This window comes from Copadichromis virginalis, linkage group LG23 (assembly GCF_057382275.1).
Source record: "Copadichromis virginalis isolate Kocher_CV1m ecotype Utaka linkage group LG23, C_Virginalis_male_GT1.1, whole genome shotgun sequence".
Taxonomy (NCBI): Eukaryota; Metazoa; Chordata; class Actinopteri; order Cichliformes; family Cichlidae; genus Copadichromis; species Copadichromis virginalis.
In genome coordinates, this window is record NC_140639.1 from 2112053 (window position 1) to 2134046 (window position 21994).

Consider the following 21994-nt stretch of genomic DNA (forward strand, 5'->3'; position numbering starts at 1 on the left):
TAAAGTTGTTTAAAACTGCCTCTGGCTCCTGCATTGGAAAACCAAGCTGAATCCATTGTGAATGCCCTCTGAATGAGCCGTAGGTGTCTATCAATAGCCATGTATCGATCTTTCTCACAGTCGGCATTCGGTCCACCGTCGAGCTCCGTGGGCACCGTTGTGGAGTGTGCAGCCATCCTTTGCATGGAGTAGCGCTGCTCCTTTGTAGCAGTGAAGGGGGAGTGGAGCAATCTGATTCTTGTGAACTCAGCTCCTCCCATCGCTGCGACTGCGCAGTTCAATTTTTCACTTTTTTTTTCACTCCTACTCTGGCTTCCGGACGCCAAGACAGAGCGCTGCCGCCGAATTTAAAGAGACAGGCTTTAGTTTTTTTTAAATACGAAAAACGGTAACCATTGTCTCTGGGCTTATTTTCCGATACTTCTTGCCTGGGCTCGTTTAATTCGATGGTGATGTTTCATCAAAGTCACCGAGAGTAGCAGGTTGTCTGTCATCAACCTTCATTCTGCTGGATTTCCCGTCCTTTTTTTTTTTTGCCTCTGTACCTAGACTGTCCAGCTAGGCAGAGTAGGGTTGCTTGCTGGCAGGCTGGCTTCCCGACCGAGAGCAAGGTTTGTCGGCTAGCCAACAACTGGAGGTAACGCCGAAGCTTCCCTCTTAAGTTGTGGTAGCGGCTCTCGAGCCTCCTGTCGCCGGGATAATGGCGAAGATTCAGGCGCACAGCACCGCGAAGCAAATAAACCAAATTCAAGACAAGCCTTACGTTATAACACAAAAGCAAGTGCAGCAGCAGCACTTCCAGAAGCTGAAGGTAAGGAGACAACGGACATGACAAGGGAAAAGTGGCTGAGAGTCAGAACCATTTTGTTCGTCGGATCATTGCATTGGATTTGAGGCTTTTTTCTCTTTCTCTCTTCTGTCGTCGAGAGTAGTGAAAGGAACGGCTGGCTAACGTTAGTTAGCTCGCTGGCCTATTAAAAGTAATTCATTGCTAAACAGCCTAACGTTAACATTTAATGTTGGATTTAGAAGCTATGTTTCGTTTAGTGGATGTGCGAGTGACAGTGGAGTGGCACAGTTAGTGGTACTTTCTCATTTGCCATATCAATAAGTGCTTCTGTGAGCAAACGTTAACTCAGACCTCGCTTGTGGGAAGTTCCTCCTTGTTCGTTTTTTCAGCCACCCGAACAAAGTGGAGGACGTCAGCCAGGCTAGCCAAGAACGGCTATTTCACTTCATTAGCAGCTTCAGTACACGTTTCTTTGTTATAGTAGTGTTTTAATATGTCGTACTGTTTTTGCCAACGCGACACTGTTGGCCGGGGACCAGCTGTGACTAAACATATTGTATAAATTTGTATGCGGGTAGGTGTTGCAAGTGTTGGTGGAGTTATTATCGTGAGTCGACTGGCTCCTGGCTAAACGTTAGCTACAACAACCCTCTTTAAGATGTGGACTATTTGTGACAATGGCTTGTGTGAAGACATTTTTCCCCCTTTAGCGCAACCTAAACTAGCCTAGCTGTGGTAGCGAAAGAAAGCAGTGGAGTAATGAACAAAAGCTGCCTGGTGTCTCTTGTGTATGCCCAGTTATTTATTTATTTTAGCGTTAGTTGTACAGCTTGTACTGCTAACCAGAGGATTTGTTGATGTTGCACTTTGGCTGATAGTGAACAAATCAGTCAGCATTCACGTAACTTCACGTATGCAGCACTGAAACAAATCTGTACGATGGGGCTACCTGTAATTTTATAGTACAAATCGGAAATAAATGCATTTATTAATAATGCAAAACGTAGCATTTGAAATCTATAAACAAGCTTTGTAGCTGTAAAATCATCCACCGTGAGCACCGTGGCTGGATTCTGGGGAAAATGCTGCTCCATACATCCAGCTGAGACTGCCTGTGCTTTGTTCTGTACTGATTTTTTCTTCCTCTTCTCCATGTTTAGGTTGAAGATGCCTTGTCATATCTGGACCAAGTCAAAATTCGTTTTGCGAATGACCCTGGGATATATAACAAGTTTCTCGACATCATGAAGGAGTTCAAGTCGCAGAGGTATCATTGGGCATTTATGCAAACAAACCACAAGTAACTACTACACAGGGGCACACAGGGAGCACACTGATTTCTGTTGTGCAGTTTTTAAGGGAGGTGGTCCAGATCCACTTTAAAATACAGTGGGATCTTCATTTACCCATACGCCACCAAGTCTTATGAAATTCAGCTTGATGGTTTTTGTATAATCTTGTGACCAACTGGCAGCTGTACTTCTGCCAGGGTGAAAACCAGAAGTAATGGGAGTTCTAGTAATGCATTCTTAATGACATACATTCCCATACATATTCTTTAGATGGTGATTGTGCTGCTTGTTTATGGAGTTTCATTACGTTGTGCTGTTTAATCCTTGACTAGTTCTGTTTCACAATCTGGAGTTTATCAGTGCATATGAAACTGCACATAGCTTCTTACTGTAATTATGCAACTGGTATTATTATCTTGAAATGAAACGAGGACTAAAAGCAAATCCTCTTTGCTCCTTTTTCTTTAAAGCTAACATGTGTAGCGCTTATTAATAACTTGTTTTCTGTTTTTGCTTTGTGGTGTTTGAGAGAAGTAGTTAATCAATCTTTCTCAACCAAACTTCTAAACTATCTGTATGTCTTCTGAAATAGCATCGACACACCGGGAGTGATAAACCGTGTATCACAACTGTTTCATGGACACCCAGACCTCGTCTTGGGCTTCAATGCCTTCTTGCCACCGGGGTATCGGATAGAGGTCCCTAAGAATGGGATGGCTTTCCTTCAGTCTCCTTTCTCTGCACAGGTAAGATACTCTTTTTAAAGAGATATCAGATATAAGTAAAGCAATGTACAGCAGTGTATGCTGACAGCATTATATGTTTAAGACCACAGAACATCTTAGGAGGAAACAGGTGTGGCTCTACTGCCCTGAACTTCAGCTGAATGATCTACCTGAAAAAGCCCTCACGAAGATTTCACTACAAAATGTGACAGCAGCTTTGTAGTTTAACAAAATTTCAGCTGGAGTTCTGCTTCTTCCTGTGCATTTTTGGCTGAAACAAGCACTTAAATCTCATCACAAAGAGCCAAATATATACAAGTTGTATATAAAAAAGAATTTCAGAGATTAGGAATCTATGTTAGACTTTAAAAGAATTTTACGGTGTGACACAAAAACGACTACACTGAGGAATTTGTAATGATTTCACTCTGTGGCATTTGGTCCGTGTCAGATTGAGTTAAACTTTTATATGTGTCAGCTCCTTCAGTTTCTGTGTACAATTTTATTATTTTAAAGTAAAAGCTGGGAACTAACTTCCAGGGATGTTTTGTTCTGAGAGATGGATCGTGCTTAGGTAGTGGATGGCAAGATAATGGGATTTGGGCAATCTTAGGTGTAATGTTAGTGTGACTTGGGATTTGCATCAGAACTACTTTCCTTTAATACTGACTTTAGATTACAAGTACATTCATATAAACATCCAGTCACTTTTCTTTCTGAACATTAGGCATAAAGTATGCATAATGCATGCGTTTCTTTTCTAAAACCTATGAAAGTTAATGTAAACTTTTTCTGTTAAATCATTTTAATATTTAGTGCTTTATGTTTACTGTGTACCTTTTGTCTACAATTACAATTGTTATTGTGTTATATAGAGTTTATACATTGCTAAGAGAGGGATTTAAAACGAACCCACAGAGCCAACTTATGTTTGAGTGTTTAATATTTCTGCAGCAACACAAGCACATTAAAGTTGGTTTACGTCATCATTTTAGCTGCACCTGCACCGGCATATACAAACAGATATTTCTCCCCAAGTCGTAAATAAACAGGCTTTTTCTTAATGCATCTCTGTGCAGGTATCCCCAAGCCCGCAGGGGAAGAGTCCTGTCGCTCCTGCTGTTGCTGCAACCTCGGGTAGCGCCTCTTCCTCTCACTCTGAAGTGGGACCTGCCCAGACCAGTGAAGTCAAGGTGGCCACAACAGAGCCCCTGTCTTCATCAGCAGCAGGACCTCCAGAGCCTCCCAGCAGACTTTCTCTTCCCCTGACCAGCAGAGAGAGCCAAAATCCAGCAGCCACCTCATCTGTGTCCCCGCCTGCCTCAGAGACGAGCCCCGTAGAATTTGATAGCGCCATCAGCTACGTCAACAAGATTAAAAACCGTTTCCTGGACCATCCAGAGATCTATAGAGCCTTCCTAGAAATTCTTCACACATATCAGGTACTGTAGAAGTAAGGCCATGAATACTGCATATTCATAGCATAAAAGGTGTTGGGTTTTTATTTGCAGTTTCTGAGTTTTGTTTTTATTTTGTGTGTGTGTGTCTCCCCTATATCTCTATAACATTTTTAGAAGGAACAGCTGGAGGTGAAGGAGAGTCGAGGCAGTCGAGGCAGCAGTGGGATGACAGAAGATGAGGTGTTTTCTAAAGTTGCCAGTCTCTTCAAGGGACAAGAAGACCTGCTGGCTGAGTTTGGACAATTCTTGCCCGATGCCAAGAGATCACTGGTGAGTTGAGCAGCATAGACGGAGATTTCTGATGTTCCACTTGGGAAGGAGATGAAAATCTGCACAGTTTGAACAGAAACAATTTGCAGTCGGGCACGAAAGCAACATTTCTCATTTCCAGTTATTTTAACACAGTTTACAACAGTGACATTTTGTATATTTACGGCTCTGAAATGCCATCATGATAATATTCACACAGTCACAGTGAAGTGCCACTTTTGAACAGCTGAATATATAACTTGTCAAAAACGTTGTATTTCTGTCAGTCAGTTCTCTAAGAAGTTCCCAAAGTCCCAAGAAGTACTACTGAGCATTTTTTGCCCACGTGCCTCCTCTTCTGTAGTTCACAGGCAGTTCGCTCACCGGGGGGAAAGAGCAGCTGAAAAGAACAGAGGAAGAGGACACGATAACCAAACAGAACAAAAAGAGGCCGAGGCCCATACTTCTCCAGCATATGTCCCCACTGCTCAAGGTAAGTTCTTCTCTCTTCAGCGGGTCAGTCAGTGAAAGAGACAAAAGCTGTGCATTATGAGCTCAAATGCTACGTTTTATGATTGTTTTTGCAACTTCATCATCTTGTGAAATAGGGTCTAAAATTCTGACGTATTCACAATTAATTAAAAACGAGAGAGAGAGAGAGAGAGAGAGAGAGGGAGAGGGAGAGAGAGAGGGAGAGAGAGAGAGAGGGAGAGAGAGAGGGAGGGGTGGAGCTTTGAAAGACACCATTCTTGTTACAGACGCTACAGAACGACTGTTACCCTTATGGACTTTTTATTTGCTTTTACTTTGGTAAATTTCTTTATTTTCATAATTGTTGAGTAACACAGTAACAGTTTAATTGAAGAGAACTTACTGAATACCAGTTTATTTTTAATCTGTTACATTGAGTCATTTCTATAAGTTAATGTGTTGCATGTAAGCCCCGTGATGTATGTCATTTACTATTATGGACATTACAGCCTGCAACATGCTGGGCAAAATGTGTCTCACAAGCTTGTAACATAATTACAGAGTATTTGCATTCCTTTACTTCATTTCGTCAGCACCAACTCATTTGCTAGAAAATAATTTTGTGTTGCACAACACGAACTTTTCTTTAAAAGTTTCAACAGCTCTTTGGGATTTTCCAAAAGCGGTCGAGTTTGTGATGTTCAGATTTTATTCTTCTCTTTATTTAGAAAAAAATGAAGTATTCCTGTACCAAAGATCAGTCCTTTGCTTCGGTTGGCAAACATGGAGTCTTAAGAGAATTTTCCTTCTTTGATAAGGTGAGGGATTATTCTTCTGGGCTGTAATTCTGGATTTTATTTATTTAATTTTTTATACTAAATTTTTAATCCCATAATGTTTTTTCTTTTTGTTTCTTTTTGTTTTTAACTGAAACTTTTTTTTATTTTTTAAAGTGATTGAGCGAATTTTATTGTCAACCCAACTGTCGTTTAGGTTCGTCGCCTGTTTAAAAGCCAGGAAGTATATGAGAACTTCCTGCGCTGCATCGCCTTGTTTAACCAAGAAGTCGTTTCAGGAGCCGAGCTGCTACAGCTTGTTACTCCTTTCTTGGGGTGAGTGGATGGAAAGAATTTTGAGATGGATAGAAAGAGACAAACTAAAGTGGAAATGGTTTATGATGCTAATATCCAGTGTTAGTGAAGCAAATGGCAACAAATATTAAGATATTGTTTGTTTTCAGATATGACATTCAGGTCAACTTTACAAATTTGAAAGTTATCTCTAAATGGTCGTCACAGGGCTTTTTATACTAGCTGAAAATACCAGATGTACTTCAGTTATCTGTCATTAATAATTTTGTCCATATCCTTGCAGGAAGTTTCCTGAACTGTACACACAGTTCAAGTCATTTCTCGGGGACAAAGAGCTCTCTCATGCTGTGTCAGGGCTGTCGGATCGTTACATGGAGGGAGGAGGGGGCAGGGAGGTGGATTATGCCTCCTGCAAGCGCCTGGGGTCCAGCTATAGAGCACTGCCCAAGACCTACCAGCAGCCTAAATGCAGTGGGCGCACGGCCTTATGCAAGGAGGTATATCTACTTAAGAGTTTACCAAACAAAGACCACTGCGTCATTCATTTCTTAAAGTTATCTGTGTGCATTTGAGCCCCTTTCATCTGTTCCTTATTATTTCTTTGACAGCATCTTAACATGTTGGCTTGATGTCTGAATTTAAATGTTTATTTTTTTTCAACATAGCACAAGTTTGAACTGCATGCATAGAAACTGATGTCTAGATACGCACAATATTATGATTCCTGTTATCTTTGCATGCCTCTTTTGTGCCTTTGTCCCTCGATCAGCTCACCTAAGAATGTCATTGTTTTTGAGGACTCCCTAAACCTCACATGACATGAGGGGGTGGGCGAGGTTGCCAACTTAAGTTTCTGTCTCACACCTTCAGGCTGCCAAATATGAGGATGTCTCGAAGCTCTTCCTTTATGAAAACAGCTGCTGTTAGTAAGCTCTTATGCACACAGGGCTGAATCTTGCTGACAAGTTTTTTTTTTTTCTTTCTTTTTTTTGTTTTTACCCCACATTTATTTCATCATCAACCCTGGTTGATAAACATCAGTCCATAAGTTACAGCTTGCATGCTTGTAGCTGCTTGAGGTAAACGCGCAGGCTTTTACAAAATCACATCTTGAGTGTCGACTTTCCCTCTTTAAGTTTGTTTGACTTGAATATTAAATTACAAATTTGATCAACTTAACATTGAATTGTTCAAGTTCGCAAGTGATGAATCGGTGTTGTCTACACGTAACACGCAACCAGTGTTGGTCAAGTTACTTGAAAAAAGTAATCAGTAACTAATTACTGATTACTTGCCCAAAAAAGTAATCCCGTTACTTTACTGATTACTTATTTTCAAAAGTAATTAATTACTTAGTTACTTTTTAAAAACACGATTTACAACCTGAATAGGTGATAAAGTGATAGATCTTTCAGCCCAATTCTACTTTTTCTGCATAATCCATCATACAAAATGTAATCAGATGGAAAAGTCTCTTTTTAAAACTTGTTTTATTAGTTTTAATCTTTTAACTTTATGCATCAAGCAAAGATTTAATTATATGCAACATTCACTGACTGGAAGAAATTAGTTTAACATTTAAACCTATTTTCTGCACATTCCAGCACATAAAATAAAATATTTTTTGTGTTTACACTCAGTCTTTCAAATAGATGCAAGTAAAACACAGCAGAAAATAAATAAAGTCAAAGACTCAGCGGTCCTGTTGCTCTATTTTCACCTGTAAAGCAGGAGTGGGGCAGGCGGAGGTTTACCCTGGTGCAGGTGTGCCGCGGTCAGTGGAAGAATCCGCGAGTTTCTCTGTGAGTTTCCCATTACGTCGTAGCTACTCGGTGCTTGTTGGAAGTTTAGGGGTTTTTTCGCTGTAAAAAGAAGTTTTCTTCCCACGCACAGCGGACACTAATGTTTTTGTCACTTTTTATGGAATCAAACTCAAAGTAAGGTCAGTGCTTCCACGCTTTAAACGCTGCACGCTCATACTCTCTCTGCACTCGATATATGATCCATTGTTGATCTGCACACAGCTGTTGTCACCAACGTCGCACTCGCTTACGTCACTGTCATGAGACATTCTCGCAAAAAATCACGGTTTTAGTAACGCAGCGTTCCTACGGTAAAGTAACGGTAATCTAATTACCGTTTTTGCAATAGTAATCCCTTACTTTACTCGTTACTTGAAAAAAGTAATCGGATTACAGTAACGCGTTACTGTCTATCTCTGCACGCAACTAATCAATTTAATTTTCTAATCAGCTGTTTTTTTTGAAACATTTTACTATCACTATGTTTTGAAACCATGCCATTTTGAATCTGTATAATGCCGATGGGAACAGCTTGACAGGCATAAAATAGTATTTCTAGGCCAGCAAGTCAATTCCTAAAAAGCTATTAGCAGAAACTTGTCACTTGTCAGTATGGTGTGCAGTGTGTCCGCAAAAAAGTTTGAGGGAAGTGGAAAACCGGACAGGTTGCAGACAAAATGAGTGTCAAACCTAAACAATTCTCTACAGTAGATGAACAATATCTGAAAGTCATGTCCTTAAGAAATGGGGAAAATAAAATCCAGCAAAGACTTGACATGGAACCTTTCAGTTGATCATCTAACCCTATCCCTGATCAGTATCTAACAGAAAATAACACTATAAATTATTCCCTTTTCAAAACTCTGAATAACCACAGTGATGTACAAGACTCTGACCTCATATGTCACTTTATGCATCACTGATGTAACGTTTTGCAGATATGGTGAATATCTTGTGGAGCACATCATTGCTCTCTTTCTGATTGTTGTGGGCGTGTCTGAATGAAGCTGCGAGTCAGTCTTCCCACATTTTCTCACACTTTATTGCCACCTGTATTTTAGTGAAATGGTGGGAAACCAACGGGGGGAAAGTGTATTGCTTGTGCATGTGTTTCTGTCTCGAGTGCAAAGTACACAAAAACAGGAACTCGGTTTTGAAAATGTTGAACCATGGCAAAAGGTTACACATGCAGTTAGGAGCACATGTATACACAGACGTACTGTTTGCTCAGTAGTATGCACATCGTGTGACCACCTAATAGAAACTTTGACCCTACTGCCATATTAGGATTGTAACTTCAGAAGCGTCTATTACTTAGCAGTCATCAGGAGCATGTTGAGGGAAAGAAATCCTAATTAATGGCCTGGTAGCTGGTAGTTGATTATGGTTAAGCAGAATCAGATGAGTACAGTAAGGACAGGGAGGCAGTATGTAGCTTAAATATGTTTTTCCTTTTCTCATAGAAAAGTTTCAAATAACAAAGGCAGCATATGTACAAGTAATCGCTGAGGCTCAGCCTCCAGGCTGCTTTGAACCTTTCCTGCATACCCCTAAAATATGCCTTCTTGATAAGGCGTTCTGTCAGCACGGCAGCCTCACGTACCCTCTCTTCAAATATTTTGTGTGTGAGGGGCACCCAATCAGTAGAAAGATGCCTTAAAGGGATCTGTGCTACAGCAGATTGATCGGGCGATCATATTGTAACTTAATTATACTTTCTGAAGTCCAGAGTAAAAATATCAAGGTGCATAAAAAGCAATCTTTAAAGTGTTACCATAGAAAAGTGTGCTGGCATGAAAACTCATGTTTTTATCTGTATGTGTGCAGGTATTGAATGACACCTGGGTGTCTTTCCCCTCCTGGTCAGAAGATTCAACCTTTGTTAGCTCCAAGAAGACTCCTTATGAGGAGCAGCTGCATCGCTGTGAGGATGAAAGATTTGAGGTATGTGCATCTTAATGTTAGCGTTTTTAACAAGTAGTAAATATATTTGGTGACCCCGAGGATGTTTTATTCTTAAACACATATATCGCGTGGTGCTAAGCTTTAGAAGATGCCCTCTAAAAGCCGTCTCTAACACTTATTCTTTAGTTGGATGTTGTTCTGGAGACAAACTTGGCCACCATCAGAGTCCTAGAGAGTGTCCAGAAGAAGCTTTCTCGCCTCTCACCAGAGGACCAGGACCGATTCAGATTAGACGACTGCCTGGGCGGCACCTCTGAGGTCATCCAGCGTCGTGCGGTGTATCGTATCTATGGCGACAAAGCCCCTGAGATCATCGAGGGACTGAAGAGGAGTCCTGCTACTGCTGTGCCTGTGGTGCTGAAGAGGTCAGGACAATCTCTTTATCTCAGAATTCCCCAGTGACGTCTGACATGTGCAGACACTTTAAACCTTATAGCCACAATATTCTTTCATATGCATATGAAATAGCAGAATGTTGAACCAACACATCTAATGTTTACATCACTGTGGCTATAGAAGGAAAACTGTTGATTATACTTCTGTTTACATGACCAGCTGAGAGATTTAAGCAAGTGACAATATGATGGGAATATTCAGCTGCTGACAGCGTGAGCAAGATCCTTGTATCAACATGGAGGTCTTTGTGCACCCTGCTACACGAATAGTGCTTTCTGAAGAACTGCCTTTTTCCTTCCAGTCTAACATGTGAAAAAACAAACGCACTGTGGTGACAAAATAGATTCAACTACATGAATGTTTTTTTTAGGCATCAACTTTAAAGCTTTTCTTTCCTCTCCAGGTTGAAAGCTAAGGAGGAAGAGTGGCGAGAGGCCCAGCAGGGTTTCAATAAGATTTGGAGGGAGCAGTACGAGAAGGCCTACCTGAAGTCCCTCGACCACCAAGGAGTCAACTTCAAACAGAACGATATGAAGGCCCTGCGGTCGAAAAGTCTTCTTAATGAGATTGAAAGCATCTACGACGAGGTAAACACTCCTCTATTCGCGACCTTGAATGGTGATGAAAAGATAACGAGGTGTGAAGCCTGATATAGCAGTCCTGCATAATCGCTTTTGTATAATCATAAGAAGAGTCAGACTCAGTGAGAGGGTATAAAAGCGTTCATTATAGTGTAACCTGACTATTATCCTCTCACATTTTCTAAAATTTAAAAAGATTATTCTGGTGCTTACAGTTCATCAGTCAGGTGCACAACATGCGTCACCTGACTGAAGTTTCACATTTGACATTTTAACTTGTTCAAACTTCTGATGGTTCTTTAGGATTTCGCGTCCACGTTGACGTTACTAAAGTGGACCTGTTGAGGTCTGTATACGTGATGGGTAATCCCTATGAGCCAAAATCCCTGGGCAAAGCTCTGACCACCAGCCCCGCCTCCTGCTGTTCAAACCTTTTGTTTGTCATGGACAGCCAATTAGAGGACAGCTAACTTATGAGGAGGGTGGGCTTAAAGGGGGAGGAGCTAAAACAGTTTTTCCAGACAGGAGATGAGTTGAGGGCCTGAACTGAAATAAATTAACATTATTAGGAATTGTGAGTATGCAAAGCTACTCTAGTAGCATTTTTAGTAAGAACAGAGCTATAAAATTTTCCTTAAGTGGCTTTGCTCTAACACCATGGCTCATAATGAAGATGGTGTGTTTCAGTCAAAGGACATTGAGTGCAGGTGGGGTTTTTTTGTTGAAGGGATTTGTCAGAGGTCAGTGAAACCTCTTGGTGTCAAAGGTTTCCGTATTTCTGCTTGGCCTGTAGGAGTTTCCTTCTGCTGTCTGATTTTCTTCTTTTTACCTCAGCGTCAGGAGCAGAGCACAGAAGAAGGTGGTGTTGGCCAACAAAGCCGTAATGGTTCAGCCTCATCCAGTGAACCTCACATGGTGTTTACTTATGAGGACAAACAAATCCTGGAGGATGCTGCCTCACTCATCATCTACCACGTTAAACGACAACCAACTATTCACAAAGATGACAAGGACCACATCAAACGCATCATCCAGCACTTTGTCCCCGACTTGTTCTTCTCCCGCCGCGGTGAGCTCAGTGATACTGAAGAATGGACGGATGAGGAGGCTGAGCTGGAAGAGGGAGGCGATAAAGGAGGAGGTGGAACCGCCACCACCGCAGCAGGCGGAGGAGGAAATGGTAATAATGCATCAGGAGCAGCAGCCAGCAGTTGTCAGTCTCAACCCCAACCTGTCCAATCACAGTCCCAGACCCAGTCCCAACCGCAGCAGCAGCTCAACGGTGATTCCAGGAGGAGGCGCTGCAGCCCATCCCAACCTGCAGAAAACGAAGCCTCGACCACCTCAAGCAGCATAAGCCAGCCTGCTGGATCCACACCGACCCCGGGGTCTACACCTATGGAGATGAGCTCGGGTGCAGCCGGGGAGAAGGTGGACCTTCGTGACCCCGAAGCAGAGCACCAAAAGGAGCTGGATGGTGTCTACAACCTGTTTTTTGTCAACAACAACTGGTATTTCTTTTTGCGGCTGCACCAGACTCTGTGTTCGCGGCTGCTGCGGGTTTACCGACAAGCAGAACGGCAGCTGCTGGAGCATCGAGCTGAGCAGAGCAGAGAGAGGCTGCTGATGGCAGAGGGACGGAGGGAAAAGGCGTGTGACCTCGCTATGGAGCTCCGCCTCAAGCAGCCCAGTAAGTCCAGTCTATGTTTACAGTTACTCACATCTTTACAGTCGTCAGGTGTTTGATTTTTAAGTGGGGTTGGTCAGCTGTGATGTAGACAGGTAAGCTCAGTGTGGGTGGCTTTATTCCAGATCACTGAGCAATAATCACACGCTGTAATATACAAGTTACTTCATCAAGACGATTGGATAATTAGCTTCAATAAATGTGCACTGAATCAGAATGTGCTTTTAAATTGGTGTCAGTCACACTGTTAAATAAGATTAATGTTTGCTAAAGGGAATGATGTTCCAGATATGTTGAAACATTTCTCAGTGTTTAAAACAGCACGGCAATAAAATAACGTTTGAAAAATGATCGTTCTACTAATGCTACGTGTCAACCTTTATTTAGTTGACTTTGTTCAGAATCTGAGTGTTGTAGTAGCATTGTTGTGTTTTGTTTAGGGAAGAAATCTGTGGTGAAAGACTTTTTGATGCTCTGAACAGATTTGCAGGACCTGTATGGACCAGTTAAAGGCACTTTTCTAAAAGTCTGTTTAGGACAAGGTTTACTGGTTATCAAAAACAAACTAAATTCTTGTTCAGCATATTACAAGCTGTACATGTAGAGTGTCTTAGGCCACAATATTACATTCCTTGTAATATAAGACACAGAAAAGCCTCTTGTTTGAGAAACTTTCTAATATTTAGTCATTTTAACCGATAGTTTCTGATAACTGACTTGTTGCTGCAACCCTTCTTCAGATCAGAAGAATCTGTTCTTCAAACACACATCAGGCCTGCCTTTTGTAAATAACTGCTTTTGGTTGCTGGGACAGGGTCTCCACTAGGCCTGCACAATAAATCGAACTGACCAAAGAAACCCCTTTACACATTTGACCAGTCGAATAGAGCCCTTCACGGCATTAACCAATCAAATGGATTAGAGGCCCGCCTCCTACTCAGGTGGGGAACGAACAACGCTGCAGCACCGAGTCAGAGTTGTAATGGCTGAGAGCGAGACGCATGACGAGAACGCTACTGACTATGAACTCGTGGCTAAAAAAAAAAAGTACCTCGCTTATTTGGAGGTACTTTGGATTTGATAAAGACGACGTTCTCCAAACACAGGTGCTCTGCAACACTTGCCGAACACTCGTGGCAACCACCAGAGGAAACACGACTCCACCATCATCTTCAACACAACCACAGAGAACAGTTTGAAGAGTTCCAGAAAGACAGGGCTAGCCAAACAAAGGTCGCTAATGTTAAGACAAAGAGCGCCGCAGTCCAACAGCCGTCTCTGTATCAGAGTTTTTCAAGTGGAACTCCTTATGAGAAAACGTCGAAGCGCTACAAAGAAATAACAGAGGCCATTACACATTTTTTTGGCTAAAGACATGATGCCTATAAATACAGTTAGCAGAGAGGGCTTCACCAGTCATAAAGTGGACCGGAGAAACCGCATCCCCTCACGAAACTACTTTTCCCATGTTGCCATTCCACAAATGTACGAAACATGCCGCAAGACCGTCACGTTTGAACTGAGCCAAGCTGAAAACTACGCAACAACTACAGACCTATGATCAAGTCGTACAACGGAGCCATATATGAGCTTCACAGTGCACTTCCTCACCGTAGACCCTGAACTGAAAACACGGTGTCTAGAGACTGTGTGTTTTCCAGACTCTCACACTAGTGAAAATACAGCCCGTGTATCACGTGAGGTGCTGGCCAGCTGGGATCTTAAAGAAGACCGACAAGTGTGTTATGTTTATTCAAAACGAATTCTAGAGACCGGGAAGGATGTCTTTCAGAATTCAAGCCTCAGACAGTTTCAATGTTAAAGTGCACTTTGGTGTTACTCTGCTAATACAGCAGCTTTCTTTAAATAAAACTGTTGCAGTAAAACAGAAATTATGTATTTGTTTTTTTGTTTTGCTATTTATTTTATCGCAAGTCATATCGTTATCGCAATATTGATCACAGTTATCGCACATCGCAGGTTTTCCTAGTATCGTGCAGCCCATGTCTCCACTGCACATCCACACGGATAAGCTGCTCTAACAAAAGTGCTGTCCTTCCCCTTCCACAGGTGAGGTGGAGTTAGAGGAGTATTACCCAGCTTTCCTCGATATGGTGCGCAGTTTGCTTGATGGCAACCTGGACTCTACACAATATGAGGACACGCTGAGGGAGATGTTCACCATCCACGCCTATATCGGCTTCACCATCGACAAAGTCATCCACAACATCATCCGACAGGTAAACAGTTTCACACACAGGTTAATTCTCTAAGTCCCGTGACTCTGTAATGTGAACACTGGCATATTCTAATATTTACCTCTCTGACTAAAGTTGCAGCACCTGGTGAGCGACGAGGTGTGTCTGCAAGTGGTTGAGCTTTACCTGGCTGAGAGGAAACGAGGGGCAGCCGGGGGAAACCTGTCCTCACAGTGTGTTAGAGCAGCTTGGGAGACCAGCTACCAGTGGAAAGCTGAGCGAGTGATGGCCGAAGAGAACTGCTTCAAGGTGAGTCCAGTGGGTTAAACGCTTGGCCCTGACACACAGCTGTTGTTTGAAGTAGTGAAACTATTTCAGATTATCCTTCTCTGCAGTAAAAATATGCTGCTCTGCGATTTCACAGGACGGTAAAAATTTCAGAAGACTAGATGTACCCATAAAAGGAAAGTGCATCACTTAAGCTGTTTTTGTAAAGGAATGTTTTACGGACAGCGATCGTGATTGTAGGAAAACAAAAGCCAGCTCACTCCTCCAGTCCAAGTATTTTTTCCCCCAAGGATTCATTCTTTACATTTTTCTCATGCTGTTGAGGCCTTTGGTGCAGTCGATTGAAATTTCACCTTCCAACTAATGACTGAGATTTAACTACGTTTTTGTGGACCTGAAATTATTTTATGACAGCCAGCTGTACCACAGCGTGATAAACACATTTACACTTCAATGTAATCAGATGCTACCTTTCTCTGGTACTAACGCTTTGATAACAGCTGTTGAATACTTGATTACCGGTTGTAGAAGAATGGAAATGCTTTTCTGGGATCCAAACAGTTTGCTTGCTTTGTTTTTTTGTTTTTTTTTAAAGATGTTATTGTTCAATTGAGAAAACAGCACAGTGTTCAGTAATTTTATCTTTTTAAATTTTAATTTTATCTGCATGCTAGGGATGAGAAACGCTGTACTACTGACCGCACAGTATAACACTTTTGTGAGGAGGGTGGGGGGAGATGTAGTGTATTATTGTTATTGGGGCAGGGATAGCTCAGTAGGTAGAGTGGTGGCCCCATGATCGGAAGGTTGGTGGTTCGAATCCACTGAACTGCTCCCCTACACACTGCTCCCCGGGCGCCCGATGGCTGCCCACTGCTTCACTGGGTGAACGGGTTAAATGCAGAGAGGAATTTCCCCACGGGGATCAATAAAGTATACTTTCTTAAATGATGTGTATAATATGGCACAGTTCTACTGAGAACCAAGAACGCCACATCTCGGCTTCTCTTTGGTTGGGTGCAGACTGTTTTTAATTTCTCTCCCAGATATCTGGATGCTGCTGTCCATCTTTGACTCAAGAGGAATTCATTGCGTTTATGTCCATTCGTGCAGGAACTTTACTACACAGAGCAAAAGATTTTGTGTGTGAAACAATGCAGATGTGCTTGTGTGCATTTCTACCAAAACAACACAAACCTGATGATGATGTTGTAGGTAGACTGATGGGAAATGAGCCAGAGCTCGGTTCAAAGCGGACGAAATATAACAAAATGATCCGAACAGCAGAATGAGAATCACAGACAATTTTGTTTCTAACACTGTTTGCTTCACTACAAAGACGTTCAATGAAGGTGAACCAACAGCAGCCAAAAAAAACCCCATAAAGGCCTTCAATAGACTAGTTGCTCCAAATATGTTTGGTACTGCCCCTCAGTGACCGTACACAGCTATAACATTCAGACTGTGCACAGCCACGTGGGGCCTTTAGTTTGGGAAATTACAGTCAAGTCGGGGCGACCGTGGCTCAGGGGGTTGGGAAGCGCATCTGTAACCGGAAGGTCGCCAGTTCAATCCCCGGGCTCTCTGTCCTGGTCGTTGTGTCCTTGGGCAAGACACTTTACCCTACCGCCTACTGGTGATGGCCAGAGGGGCCGATGGCGCGATATGGCAGCGAATGAATAGTAGTGGCATTGTAAAGCGCTTTGGGTGCCTTGAAAAGCACTATATAAATCCAATTTATTATTATTATTATTATTATTATTATTATTATTATTATTATTATTATTAAGTAATTGTTTGAATAAAGCAAAGGCCTTTGTCACACTTTTGGGTCATAGTTTTGATTCAGGTGTAGTGAGGTCATTCAAACATGGGTGTTTCATTTTTGTCATCAGGTGATGTTTATTCAAAACAAGGGTCAAGTGACAATGACCATCGAGCTGCTGGACACTGAGGAGGCCCAGGCTGATGACCCGCTAGATGTTCAGGTAAACACTTATTTATTAACAATTTCTAAACTTGTTTACATACCAGAAACTTGGAAATGAATAACTGGACTTTGATTAAACACGCTGGAACTTTCCTCTGTTAGTGCCTGTCGAGCTACATGGAGCAGTTTGTAGGAACAGAGTCCAGTCTGTGCTCTCAAGCAGAGGGCTACTTCTTCAAGCCCGTATTTCTGCCCAGGTATGACAGATGTTTCTACTGTTTCTACTTATGTGGCAGTATAAATAACAGCAGAATAAAGGTGTGACAGTGGAAATGAATCTGTAATATATTATATTTCATTATACTTGGAAAGAGAAACCAAAGTGCATTTGAATTCCTGCACACCTCCTGCGTTACGTGTCTTATTTTTAATAAACGTTGTGCTGTGATGGTGCATTTCTTTTGTGTATTAGACTAGACAGAATTTGTTCAACTAAAAATCAAGTAAAACTTACAAAACTGTGTCCCCAAATAGATTTTGATTGATTTCATGTTTTTATGTTTGGCTCGTTGTGCCTCAGCTGGTAGCATTATGGGAACGCTCTGTTAAAGGTATCTGATGACAGATCTGCTGTCATCTCAGATAACATTTGTAAAGATCAACAGGGTATAACGGATGTCTTTCAGGAACCCTGAGAATACGTCAAGGCAGTTTTTTGTAATCCGCACCGTGTCTCCATTTTTTTTCAGGAACCTGCGCCGTTTTCGCCGCTGGCAAGTGCGACAGGTGGAGGCGATGCGCTGCAGGAGAGAGTGGCACCGCCAGCTGGGCGTGGAAAACGCCGGCAGTCTCGACTGTCGTTTTAAACTCAACACTCACAAGATGGTGTTTGTCATGAACTCTGAGGACTACATGTACCGCAGAGGGGCCCTCGTCAAGGCCAGGAAGGTAGGCTGGCATCTAAGTTTAAATTTAGACATCCGTCCTCCGCGTGGGTCTCATCAGAGCTCTGCTGAAGAAAAGAAATCCAACCCTTCTAGTTTTCTGCTTGTTAAATCCGGTTTTGTCTCTCAGTGACAAGTCTCTGACAGTTTGTCTTCTTCCTTCACAGTCGCAGCACAGAGTGGCAGCGAGCCAGCACGAACGCTTCGACAAGTGGCACCAGAGCTGGCTGACCAATCACGTTACAGCCTCGGCTGAACGCTCCGTACAGAACTGGCTAATGGGCGAAGACGAGGAGGATCTCATCCCCTGCAAGACTACCTGCCTCTCGACTGAAGTGAAGGGGCAGATGGTCAACAGATACCAGGTTCATTACAGCGGAAGCAAAGCCCCTTCTTCACCGTAGAGGCCTGCACAGAGATGGACAGTAATGCGTGCACACACACACACACACACACACACACACACACACACACACACACACAGGTAAATGCATGAATGCAAAGGACATACGTACACTAAACACAGACATAAACAGCTGCAGTCGTGTCTCCACGACGTGCTCGCTCACTCACTCTGACTCACGGATGAAGAAACTGGCAGAAACGCAGTGGGTCAGTGAGCGAGCGAGAGGAGTGACGATGTGGGGACGAGGGCCAACAGACAGTGAAGTAATCAACGAGAGCCAGCTCGGCCCTGATTGGCTGCACGAGTGGAACGCACCGGGAAGAACGGAGTTCATCATCCTCAGCATCTTTATCATTCAAGCTTCTGTGGTGGCAGTAACGTTAATAAGGCTGACGGCTGAGTCAGCTGATCAGGTGAGGACTCATGAGATCATGGGATTTGTTTGAGAAATGTGAATGTCTGTTTGTTTTTCTTTTTCTTTTCTTTTTTTTTTTTTTTTAAGTCAAATGTAGTTTTTAGCCTCTAAAGCCGGAGAGCCTGCCTGTGGGTCGGTTGGTTGGTTTCTGTGTGTTTATATGGGGAGATTATGGTAAACGTGTGTATGTATGTGTATCCTGCTCTCTTCATTTTTGTCTAATTGTAGGCCCACTGCAGGCTCTGCAACTATAGTAAATGCGTTATTACTGTATGTGCATATATATACACACAACAGGGATCCTGTATTTTTATATATGCATCTACACATCTAAAGATCATGTGGTTCTCTACAGTGTTTGCTGTCAGCCAACTCTTGATGTTTGTTGTTTATTTTTTTTGTATTTCCCCCTTTTTTGTGTTGTAGCTAAACAAGTTATCACTGGGGCAACAATGAGTCCTTAAGATTAATTGGTTTAATATTAATGAAGATCAAATTATGTATCATATTCATCACCAAATGTTTAATTTCGCATTGTTCTTTTTTTGCATACTGACATTGAAAATAAAATCGAAATATCAGTGTTAAAATAGAATGTATAACATTTATCCTGTATCAGTTATCATAAAATAAACAACCTAGTTGTGAACTTCTTAGATGTTGACTAGCAGCTTGTTTGTCGTTGAGTTTAACCAACACAGCCTCGCCGACGCAAATCAGTCACTGTTGAGGAGTGTCTGTGTGCGCAGATGGAGCCTGTAAAGAGGAGATAATCTGACAGACCAAAAAACCTGGAGCTCAAACGACAATGGTAGAAACCTGCAGCTGCTTCGATAACTAAAGAGTCATTTATTTTTAAAGGTATGTGCAAAAGTTTTGACAGTCACAAAACAGAATCTGTTGTCATTTCTTAGTGGAAATCTATGAAAAATGCCAAAGATGAAACAGTTTGACAGGCATGAAATAGTAACAAAGTGATCAGCAAAGAATATCTGTGTCATTTAGAAAATTGAGGAAACTAGATGAGTAAAAAAGAGAAGTGGTCTACAAAAAACTGCATACAGTAGATGACCTGAAACAGGACCTGAGAGAACATCTGGCCCTTCAGTTGATCCATCTACTGTTCACCAAAGCTTGGTTAGAAATGGCTTCAGAGAAAATATGGATATAAAGAAGCAATTATTAAGGACGGGAACAGGGCTGAGGTATGCCGAATTACATAAGTACTGGAGCAAAAATCAACAGCTGAGGCTGAATTTGACTTTTTGGGTTAAAAATCCTTGTCTTTATTCCCAAATATGGCTATAGGCTGTGTCACGATCTGAGGCAGACTGAAGCCAGTGGTGTTGCGGATCTTGTCAAGCTTGATGGATTGATGAACAAATAAAAGTGCCACCAGATTTTAATCATGTAAAACCATCTGCAAGGCATCTGATTATTAATGGCTTCATTTTTCAGCATGACAGTGACCCCAAACATACTGACAGTGCAGTAAAAGCATAGCTCAACAGAACAAAGGCAGCCAACATCCAAAGAAGAGCTCTGAACGTCCTCCAAGGAGCCTGCAGAACTATTCCTGAACACTTACAGAATTAAGAGAGTTCAGACTGCGGTGCCAAATATTGACTTTAAGCTCATTAGAAATGCACAAACTCTGTGTTTGCCTTTTACACTGTTTGTACAAGCTTCAATAAATTACTGGACCGATTTCCCATTTTCGGAGCAAAATGGAAAGAAATGAGACTTTTGCACAATTCTGTATTTAAATAAGAATAATCATTGTCCGCTTTTCCAACAAAACAAAATATAATGGGTCCGGTAGTCGGTAGTTTTGTTACAAATTAAATCATTAAATGTTCCTCAGATGTATCTGGGTAAACTGGTCACATGACACGCAAACACTGACGCAGTGCCGCGGTGGCTTCCAAAGTTAGAAATAAACAGTTTTTTTCCCTGAAGGGAAGAAAAACTGCTGCGATGCTTCAGCTGGATTATGAGAGCTTTTTACATGATGATTCAACAAAGTTCACCGTGTTCTCCTTTGATTTTTGTGGGGGCTTTCTCTCTGCCAACAAGCGTGATTTTCATGCTTCTCAATGATTCATTTCTCCTGGTTGGCACGCTGAATGTGACGGCGTCTGTCTGCCCGCTGGGAATTAAAAGAAAGAAAAGAGAGAAAGACCTCAAATCCCCAAAGGCTGCCAGCGCTGTTGGACAGACCTACATAAGCGCAAGAGCGGGTGAAGAATCAACTTCAAAACCGCACAATACAGTGCAGACATGAAACGAGCACGAATCCTAAAATGCAAAAGGAACCAAAGAACACTGTTAGAGTGCAGAAACGAACCATAATGCATGTGTGCTGAGGTTTATTTCTATATTCACAGAGCTGCATCGGGGCCCCGCTGCAGGGTGGAGACGCAGATAAAGGTTTGCAGAACAGAATATGCAGCGGCGGTTAAAAGAAGAGTCGAGAGGCCAAGTGAGCTTTAAAAATAATCGTGGTTTATAAAACCCAGATATGACAGGATCACCAAAGTGTATACAGAAATACAAATACCATCAGAAAAACCATCATAGAACAGCGTTATACACTCGACATGTACAAACTACTTTGTAAAAGGGACTCGGGGAGGATGGTTCAGCATGTAAGACATTTTCCCTTCATGTCTCTTTAAGTCACATTTAGCCACAATGTAGTTATTCTGTCATCTTTTTCAATTTTAAAGTATCTTATCAAAGTAGAACATCCATCTACCAAACTACAGTTACTATCACGTTCAGCTAGTTTAGAGAAAAGGGTACAAACAACATCGATATCGAGCACTTAAACATCGTGAAGGTTTCAGCAGGCAGTGAAAACAAAACCTTCACTCGTGAGGGGAAAAAGAGGGATGTCAGGGCTTATCATCGTGTAACATCTGTACAAAATCACCCTGTTTTTTGTTTTTGTCAGCGGGTTACACACACTGAACATTTCAGACAGACACTAATCACTAAAACATCTGTTTTTCTCACATCCAAGCACCTTGAAATGCTTCCAGTGAGCAGATAAAGATCCTTCATTAGTTTGATCAGATATTCAAGAAGTACACGGTGGATCAGTTTAGCGGTATCATGTTGTTGTGGTGTGGGTCCTCCCCGGACTGGGATCTCGTCCTGTGCCCTCCCACGGTACTCTGCAGGGCGACTAACAACGATAGATATGATGTCCACAATATTTCCATGCACATTCACAAATGTACGGACAGCGCCGCAGCTTGAGGACGCTGGAGTCCCCCCACCTCGTCCTTCTCCTCGAGCC

The 21994-nt window shown here is 42.2% G+C and overlaps 1 protein-coding gene across 2 annotated transcripts; it reads left to right on the forward strand.

Moving 5' to 3' along the window:
- Positions 1–700: 700 nt before the first annotated feature.
- On the forward strand, positions 701–19346 carry sin3b (SIN3 transcription regulator family member B). Of its 2 annotated transcripts, none has more exons than XM_085448901.1 (19): positions 701–811; positions 1951–2057; positions 2675–2828; positions 3887–4249; positions 4382–4537; positions 4881–5009; positions 5716–5805; positions 5981–6099; positions 6362–6575; positions 9708–9824; positions 9972–10210; positions 10645–10828; positions 11657–12512; positions 14580–14749; positions 14843–15016; positions 16891–16983; positions 17088–17182; positions 17675–17873; positions 18037–19346. In XM_085448901.1, the coding sequence occupies exons 1-19, from the start codon at positions 701–703 to the stop codon at positions 18271–18273; spliced, it is 3807 nt and encodes a 1268-aa protein (XP_085305027.1). In that variant the 3' UTR covers positions 18274–19346. The 2 variants fall into 2 exon arrangements, with proteins under 2 accessions (XP_085305027.1, XP_085305028.1); XM_085448902.1 differs by lacking the exon at positions 701–811 and adding an exon at positions 1130–1364.
- The last annotated feature ends 2648 nt before the right edge of the window (positions 19347–21994 follow it).

Excerpts from the sequence above, each read along its gene's own strand:
- sin3b (XM_085448901.1), top strand. The coding sequence starts at position 701 with ATGGCGAAGATTCAGGCGCACAGCACCGCGAAGCAAATAAACCAAATT. Across the intron at positions 10,211-10,644 it reads GTGCCTGTGGTGCTGAAGAG|GTTGAAAGCTAAGGAGGAAG; the intron begins GTCAGGACAATC and ends TTTCCTCTCCAG. Across the intron at positions 16,984-17,087 it reads ATGACCCGCTAGATGTTCAG|TGCCTGTCGAGCTACATGGA; the intron begins GTAAACACTTAT and ends TTCCTCTGTTAG.